The 9,163-nt window shown below is 34.9% G+C and overlaps 1 protein-coding gene across 1 annotated transcript; it reads right to left on the reverse strand.

Moving 5' to 3' along the window:
- Positions 1–975: 975 nt before the first annotated feature.
- Positions 976–5,415, reverse strand: LOC121267510 (BES1/BZR1 homolog protein 4-like). Its single transcript, XM_041171396.1, has 3 exons — positions 4,988–5,415; positions 1,490–2,253; positions 976–1,401 (listed from the first exon to the last, which is right to left on the reverse strand). The coding sequence occupies exons 1-3, from the start codon at positions 5,201–5,203 to the stop codon at positions 1,398–1,400; spliced, it is 984 nt and encodes a 327-aa protein (XP_041027330.1). The 5' UTR covers positions 5,204–5,415; the 3' UTR covers positions 976–1,397.
- Positions 5,416–9,163: the final 3,748 nt, after the last annotated feature.

Here is a 9,163-nt window from a genome sequence, read left to right on the forward strand (position 1 = left end):
CGAGTTTTCAAGTTATTAAAAGTTATTCAAACAATTGGATAACCATCTCAACATTAATTTTTTTTTATTTGAACAGTATTTTGTTTCTACATCGTTCGGTTTCCAAGTTGACTTGGAAATCGTCTAACTTTCACTTATTTTTTTTTTTATCTCAAGCCTCTATTTAAGGTCTCATTTATTTTATAGATGAGACGAGACTCTTTGTAACAATGTTTGTAGTGGTGGTGGTCAAATAAACTCTTTGTGGCTACTCTTAGGCCTCGTTTGTTTTCAAGAAGTATCTCATCTCATCTCATCTCATCTCACTTCATCATTACAACTTTCTCAAATCTCCACACAAAATAAAACAAACAATTCAACTTTTTTAAATTTCAAAACAAAAATAATATTAAAAAATATATTCTAACAATATTTTATTCAATTTTTTAACTTTAATCTCATCTCATTTCATCTCATCTTTAAAAACAAACGAGCCCAGATTTCTATGCAAAGCCCAATTCTTCGCATCTCTTGCAGTTTTGACTTTCGCGTTATTCTTTTGAACCATGATGGTCTAGGTCCAATGGCCAACACAGATGGGCAACATGTTGATGCATTTCTCTTTAGAAGTCCCCACTCTCTTTATGCGTAACAAGTATGTCAAGATTCTCATGATTATGATAGAGGTAGGGAAATATAATAGCATTAAAAACTTAATAATTATCCGCACATTACCAGAGAATTACAGCTAGTATATGTTACACATGGCATGCAGTCATCACTTCTCACCATTAAGTATAAACTCCACTATGTTTTGTATGTGCGAGCTCATACGCAGTACACGATCAGTTCAAGTGAAAAATATGCAAGGACGATTCATGAAAAACGTGATTTTTAGACTAAATACACTTAACAAAGTTGAAAGTATAATCGAGAGAGAGAGAGAGAGAGAGAGCAGACATGCACAGATTAAACTGCAACTGTAGGCAGAGGAGGAACAACATTAAGCATCAATGGCAACCAGTAAAGGCTATCGCCAATCCATTTTGAGCTAATCCAGACATTCAAAATCCCTTTCAATCACACACATTCCTCAAATCACTCCAGTAATAATAAAAGTTCGTCTCAGAGGGAAAAATAAATAAACACGAATATTGGAATAAAAAAATCGAACTAAGGGCAAAGCAAAACAACCATGAACTATTTATAATTTACTTTTGGCTCTCTCCCTTTTGATCGGGGGAAAAATTAACAGAAAAATGAAGGAAAAGAAAAATAGTGGACAAAAAAAAAAAAAAAAAAAAAAGGCTGCTCCTACTCGATGTACTTTTCTAACTGGCATGCCTTGTCAAATGAAACTTTTGCACGAGAAGGTAGACCCAAACCAAGAAGCCCATACCAACTGCTATCGAGCCTCTCTACCTGCACCACAAAAGCAATCATTAATAAACGGAAAAGGAAGTAAACCAGGAATTATTGCATCTTATAGCCATGATATATTGAAAGATACCTAGTTCTAGTGTTCCCGAGTGTGAGTTCAAGATCATCAGATATGCATTCCTCGTGGATCCTTTCTCCTTCCCAGGGCTTCACCAACCCAGTTGTGTTACTGCCAAATGCAAATTCAGTTGCAATTCCATCTGACATTGGAACATCTGCGGTGTGATCAATGCCTGCAGCTACTGCAGGAGAGCATGTGCCACTCTGCCCGGGAGTCCACATCCGAGACCCTCCACCTGATAACGCCTCCTCCATAAAGCCAAAGGGGTTTCGTGCTACAAGGCTGAATGTAGGGGATGCTGGGCCGCTTTGGGAGATTTGTATACCAGCAAACCACCTTGAATCAGGCAGGACCTGATGGCGAGGACTTGGTGGGGTAGATGAGGGCAGGAAAGAATAGTGCTGCCCAGCCCATGATGGGGTTGCAGATGGGTCATCCCAGTCATTTTTAGTCCTAGGAGTTCGAGATGTTGGGGAGCTCAATGGAGGGGTAACTGGAGCACTGATAGAACCCCCATGGACATGAAGATCATGGGAAAGCTTGGATGAAGCTGATGATGATCCTGATGAGAGGTTTTTCAGCCATGGAATGAGAGAATCGGCATCAGCATTACCGTTGGCCTTTGCAGCATAATGGGATGAGACTGGGCTCGGGAAGGAAGATGAGGCAGGACTTGGATTGTAAGAAGCACATGGACTCGGTTGGAATGACGAGCATGGACTAGCAGAAGTTGATCCACCCATAATGTCCATTCGTTTCACAGGTTTACATCCCTGGAAAAAGGCAAAAAATAGCTGTTGCTCACTACAGCTGAGCCAAATAATTCAAAATCATACAGTGGTAAGATACAGACTAGACTGAACAGCCTTAGACTGCTGACAGATTTTCATAACAACTTTAACAGTCCTATTAGAGAAGGTTGTTAACCCTCATTATTCATCTCTTGGGAATTACAATTTAATGTGCTATCAAATAATACCCCTAGCATCCCCCCCCCCCCCCCCCCCCTCCTTTTTTCTGATACTTTGCAAGAATTTCTCGTGGTTTGAAATATCTGTTCCTCAAGAAAAACAAAATAAATTAACCGATCATGTCAAGGGCAAAAACACTCAAAATTACCAAGAAAACGTTTGGCTAGGGTATAATTAACCATCAGAAAAACTAAAAATATTTCAAGCCTCCATAGTAACTTGATTGCCCACTGGTATTTATACACACTTCTACAAAATAGTTTATGCTTATAAATGGGGAATTATGGTGAATGGTAGCTGCTATCAGAATTGAAACTAAAAGTATGACAACATTTAATTTTATTCATTGAAACTGAACAACAATATTCAGTCCTGAGGATGAGGCAGATACTCCAATATTTTTCTCCACAAGATAATGAAATTGCATCTTAAAATGCCATGCAGACTAAAATGGGATCATTTAATAAAGGCACCAAAATTTTCAAAAGGGAAGAAACCCCAAGCCCCAGAACAAAGTATAATCAAAGAAACCAGTTAGAAAACAATATTTCTATCACCTACGGTCTCATTATGGTATCAAGACCCTCGTATCATTTGTTCTACCCATTCTCCCTGACAAATAATTTGATTGCTGGTTTTTGTCACCCCTCAAAGCTACCGCTTCCTGCCCCACAGACCATGAGTAGTCTACAATACAACATTAACCTTCTCATTATATTACACTAAGCCAGTTCCAAACCCTAGCAAGCACTTATAATAATCGCGTGTAGAGATGGTAAATACTAGGTCTACAAAGCCAAGTATAAAAAACTAACTTACAAACTATTGTCTCTTATTGTTTTGCGCCATATCTACTTCACAATAAATAAATAAATTACGGTCTAATATACCACTAGCGTCAGGTAACCATACAAGAAGGGGGAATTGAGCATATTTAGCAATTGCAACAGAAAATAATAAGAAGGCACACAAAGTAACATTACTATTTCAGCTCTTATACATGCTGCTACTATGGCAGCAGCAGGAATTTTTCTTGTAGATCGGCTTCTTCCTCCTTTTTTCTGTACATGGCTATGCCTATTCATCAATCAATAAAATTTGTTTACTTATCAAAAAAAAGATATTAAGAGAAGTTTAGCCTATTTTGCAATGTCTCAATTGGGTAATATGATGTTAACTCTAGGTATTGGGTCATATCGAGCTGCTTTATTTCATTTGATTAGTCATGCTAATTGGAAAGCATTGTTGTTATTAGGTTAGGCCATAAGTTGTTGTAATTCTATAAATTATGCATTATTTAATTAAAAACATAGTGGTTAAAATTTTAAAAACACTATCTTCCTAAACTTTCCTATAAAATGTAGAGGATTATTACTCCATACCCACGACAATAAGAGGACTTTGGGATACAGTAGTATTTAAGGTATGATGGCAATCATGTGATTGCTATTAGACAAAAACCATTTCTGAAAGAGAGATATGTCAACAATTGTGTGCATGGAACACGCACCCTATCACCCCTACCACATGCTCCCTAATCTAGGGACAGGCCCACTTTCCTCCTATAAAAAACTAACAACTTGACGGTATCCAAGGATTCGAAAATCTCTCTTTCCCAATTGAAACAGCAAACAAAACCATCCAACCTATTTAAAAAGAACACCGCCCCCACAAGCCATCAAAATGCCACGCTCTCAATCACCTTTGAGGAAAGTATTACTCGGTGCCAAATTACCCGGGAATCTCGGAAAGGTAATCAATTACCCACAAAAAGGGGTAGTCCCTATTGGCTCGTTGGTCATTGAAAGTTCCCTTTTCCCGACAGAAAGCCCCTAACAACGCACCGAGTGGGGAGGTGGCTCAGTCGCCTTGCAGTGGCAAATTGCTCGGAAATAAAAAAAAATCTCCGGACAGACTGAGAAAAAAAGTAAAAGAAGAAACCATTTGGTGCGAATTAAAACAAAGTGGTGTGGAAGTTCACAAATCTCGACGATGGATTGGTAGTCCTAATTGACGAGACGGCCTCTTCAATGCTTGGGAGTGGGAGTAGCAGTGCTGAGGAGTTTGAGTCATAACGGCGGGCTCTTTCGTCCCGTTATAAAGTTTCTGCGTGGTCTCTATGACTCTCTGTCTCGGTGTATCTTCCGATTCATAGCAGAGGGCGAATCCTAAAAACAGAATCTTCGTGTTTCGTGCACTCAACGAGAAAAAGGAAATACAACTGAACGCTGCTAATCTCGATAGAAAGACAGCAAAAGATAAATCCATCTCCGCCGTCGATCAGCACCACACGCCTAACGTGCCCGATGAACGTTGGCCATTTCGGAAGAACAAGAAAGAAAACTCACCGCCACCCACAGATCGCACCTCAAAAAGCTCACAATTTTAAACAAAAAATGAAATAAAAAAAAAATGCAATCTGATATCACCAGCAGCGGATTTCATCCCAGCTCCACAACAATTTGCTAACTTGCGGGGACAGGAAAGCTTGGGAGAGAAGAAAAGAAAAAGGTAAAGTTGGAATTCGTTTCTCTACCTTTCGGTAGGTGGTGCCGTCTTCTTCGACGGTCCAACCAGCCTCGTTGCAGAGAGCTTTGAGGACCTCGTTGTTGTCGCAATGCTTCGGGAGCTTGTAGTTCCCGTACATCCGGAGACCGGTGTAGATCTTCGCGGCGAAGGCTCGCCTCCTCCGCTCCCTCCTCTTGTTGTTCTCCCTCTCCTTCCACGTTGGCATTCTCGCTCCCGACGTCATTTTCAGCTACTGCTCTTTCCTAGAATACTCTCCAGCCGAAAAAATAAAAATAAAAGTTGCTTCACATAAGTCGGAAGAAACAAGGTAAAGTTTTTCTCGGGATCCAAACGGGAATAGTCGTGAACCGAAGTCGATAGAGTGTTGAGCCCTGCAGCAGGCGAGGCTGGTCGTGAGCTAAATAAAGAGGGAGTAGTTCTTAACTGGTCAGGGTTCGTTCTCAAAATTACGAGGAGTGCCACTGCAACCGTGTACTTTTATAGTTTTGTTCCCACTGTATTTTTGCGTATTAAAAATAAAAAAATTCTAACCAATCATATTAACAGAGCTCAAAAAGTGAATATACATTAAATTTTTGTTACTTTAGCAAATTTTAAGACAACTTTTTTCTGACATGAAATAATAAAATTAGGGCCGAATTAAATTTGAGACAAGTTTAATTGACATAATTATTAATCTAATCATTTTTCAGTCAATTCGAATAGAGAAATGATAAACTTCCGACCAATTTACTGTTCTTGAACTATTATTGAATAAAATAATTTTTTTTTTTAAATTTGATTTTTGATTTTGATTTTATGTATCTAAAATTTGAAAAAAATTATATTTTATGAGGAAGCAGTAGATAAATTGTAAAGAAAAAGTCTTCTTGTAAGTAAGTTTACACATCAAACCGTGAATTCATATTAATATGTAAGACATATATTTAATGAAACGGTACGAATTGAAGACACGATTTTCATGAGATAGAGAATCTTCTTCTCCTCTCAAAATTTTCAAAATTTTATGTTTAGGCCTATAAATAATTTTCTTGTTTTTAGTATATAATATATCTTTAGATTTATGAAAATTAAAACTTTTTAAATTTATAATATATTTGTAATCCTATCAATGTTGTCGGCATATGCCTTAGATGAGTGACAAAGCAACTAAAGAAATTATTCATGAAAAATACGTATAATAATTACTACTCAAGAGGAATGTTTTTACCATTTTAAAGAGTGGTAAAAAGATTTAGGCCTCGTTTCACAAACTATCTAATCTAATCTCAATTAATTATTATAATTTTTTAAATTCACACATAAAAGTACAATAAATAATTTAATTTTTTTAAATCTTAAAATATAATTAATATTATAAAGAAAAATGCTAGGGAGCCCAATTTGGGCTCCCTTTTTTTTTGCCCGATTGGGCATTTTATTATTTTTTAGTTTTTTTTTAACTTAGTGATTTTGATTTTTTTTTTCACATCATTTTTTTAACACTTTTAAATATTTTTAAAAAATTAAATAAATTCACAATAATATTAAACAATATTTTCTTAATCACTAAGTAAAAAAAACTAAAAATAAAATAAAATGCCCAATCGGGCAAAAAAAAGGAGAGCCCAAATCGGGTTCCCTAGCATTGGCCTATTACAAAATTATATTCTAATAATATTTTATTTAACTTACATCTCATCTTATATCATTTTATCTGTATAAACAAACGAGGCATAAAAATCGCACTTGACTTGACACGAACTCGAATGACCTGAATTCGACTAATATATTTTGTTATTCAGGTTGGATTAGGATTCGCTGATTGATGATCCCAATTCAAATAATCTAATACCAATTCAAATAACCCGATGCAAATTGATATCCCTAATTTCAAAGTAGCCATGACGGCCACACAAGGATGGTGTGAATTGTGTGACTTACTCGAACGATGAAAAAAAAGTAATGTGAAGAAGTTCTGAGGATTCTTGAGAGATAGAGATATCATTAGTATGCTTAAAACTGAAAATCAAAAGGAAAGATTTCTTTGTATACCCATTAATTTAGCTCAAACGGTCAAAGACTGTCAAGAATTAATAAAAAAAAATACTTCAACCAAATTAAAAGTCAACAGTTTCCATAATTTGAGAAAAATAATTATACTATTTACAAGCCGATAAGAAAGATATGACCGTGTTTGGATTTAGAGATGATTTCATCTCATCTCATTTTATCATTACAATTTTTTCAAATTCTCATACAAAATATAATAAACAATTCAACTTTTTCAAATCTTAAAGCAATAATAATATTAAAAAATAATATTCTAACAATATTTTATTCAATTCATTTAAAAGCATCTCATCTCATCTCACTATACAAACCATACTTAATAGTATGAAGTGTGTGCCATTTACCAAGTTTGCAATAAAACCATTTAAGTTTGCAATAGTGTAACATATGTCGCAGCATTGGTGTTGTTAGTATATTTGTATTTATTTTATTCATAAAGGAGAAATGTTTAAGGTTTGCCTATGATACATACTTCAACAATGACAAAAACTAATGATTAGTATAACAATAACGTTAGACTTAGATTGTAAAGTCATTTTTATTGTAAAATTAATCTAACGTATGATATGAAGTCATATCAGTTTGTAAATTTATTTTTGTAAAAATTTTTTGTGACTATAATACTTCTTATTAGTATAACATAATTGTACATGTCTATAAGTTCTCTATATTGGCTTGGTATATATCACATAAAAAAATTCTTTCTTTTTGTTGAAATGATGATGGCCATGGAATGATCAAGAAACTAGAGTCTCTCTATAACACCTCATACGATAAGGATAAGAGTAGATGGTATATGAGATCCCACATTACTTGAAAATGAGAATTTCTGACTCTTTATAAGGTTTCAATGAAATTCTAATTATATCATTGATTAGTCATTTTAAAATATAAGTCATGTAGTTTGGACCTTCTTTTAGGACGTTAAACTCTCTCTATAAATGAGAAACATTTGGCATGGTTGATGTTGGTGCTTGGTGAGCATTAGTAGTGAACTAACAATCTTCATTTTTAAGACAAAGTTTAGCTAGTTGCCTTAAAAAACACCACATCGTGAGCTAGCCAATAAATTTAAAGACTTTGGTATATATAAGTTGATTATCTAAACTAGAAAAAGTAAATTTTCTATACGTGCAAATAAAATTCAAGCATCAGCGCGGACGTGCGCCGCGGGGTCACAGATTAATTAGTGGATTGGGATCCCATCCGGCCACCATGCGGCTTCCTCGGCGCTTTGTGGGTGGCAATTATTGCACTTTTACCTGGGTTGAGGGTTGACGTTGGATACCCACATTGTAGATAGCTTTTTAAGTGATGTTAAATTTAAATATTATCTATCGATCGAGTTTTATTACATACAGTTATTTTTGTGTATACATTCCACATTATATTGATATGATTAGTCAAAATAATTATTTTCTATTAAAAAAAGTGACGCAATCAATCATATTAGTAGAGTGCACAAAAAAATATATAAAAGTGACTGGACATTAATAACACTGTATTTTTTAGAATTCTAGAGTCAATTTTGGAGGATAATCATTTTAGAATAGAAAAATTTTAAAATTTTCTTGAAGTGAAATAGAAAGAATGAAAAATTATAGTTTCATCACAGTAAAAATCATCGTGGCGAGATTACTTTGATGATCTCTTGTAATTTAACAAAAACATTAGTTGATAATTCACATATGTAAAGAGCAAGAATGATTTATTTATGTGTATAATATATATAGAAAGTTTCCTACGGAATAAATATTTGATAGGCGTTGAAGAAGAATGGGTATGACTGTTAGTAAACAGTAATAATAATATCAAGTTTTAGGCTCAACAATTAAACGTACAGTTGGTCAAATGGTTAAATGATTTGGAGGCGATGTTGATGGACGAGACGTGGGTGCATGAAATAAAGGAGAATGACAAAATAAATTAGACATGATGTATAACTATCTATGAAGCATACATCCACAAGATCATGAAGATTTCTATTTTTTTTTTATAACCAGGCCATCATTCATTGAAATTAAAAGGAATCCTTACAAATTTTGTTCTTATCAAGCCAAATACACTACGAATGTGTAAAAATTACAAGCTGTGATTTGTCATTTTTGTTGTTATGAGGTGAAGGGGGAGA

Source organism: Juglans microcarpa x Juglans regia, chromosome 5S (assembly GCF_004785595.1).
Source record: "Juglans microcarpa x Juglans regia isolate MS1-56 chromosome 5S, Jm3101_v1.0, whole genome shotgun sequence".
NCBI classification, from domain to species: Eukaryota; Viridiplantae; Streptophyta; class Magnoliopsida; order Fagales; family Juglandaceae; genus Juglans; species Juglans microcarpa x Juglans regia.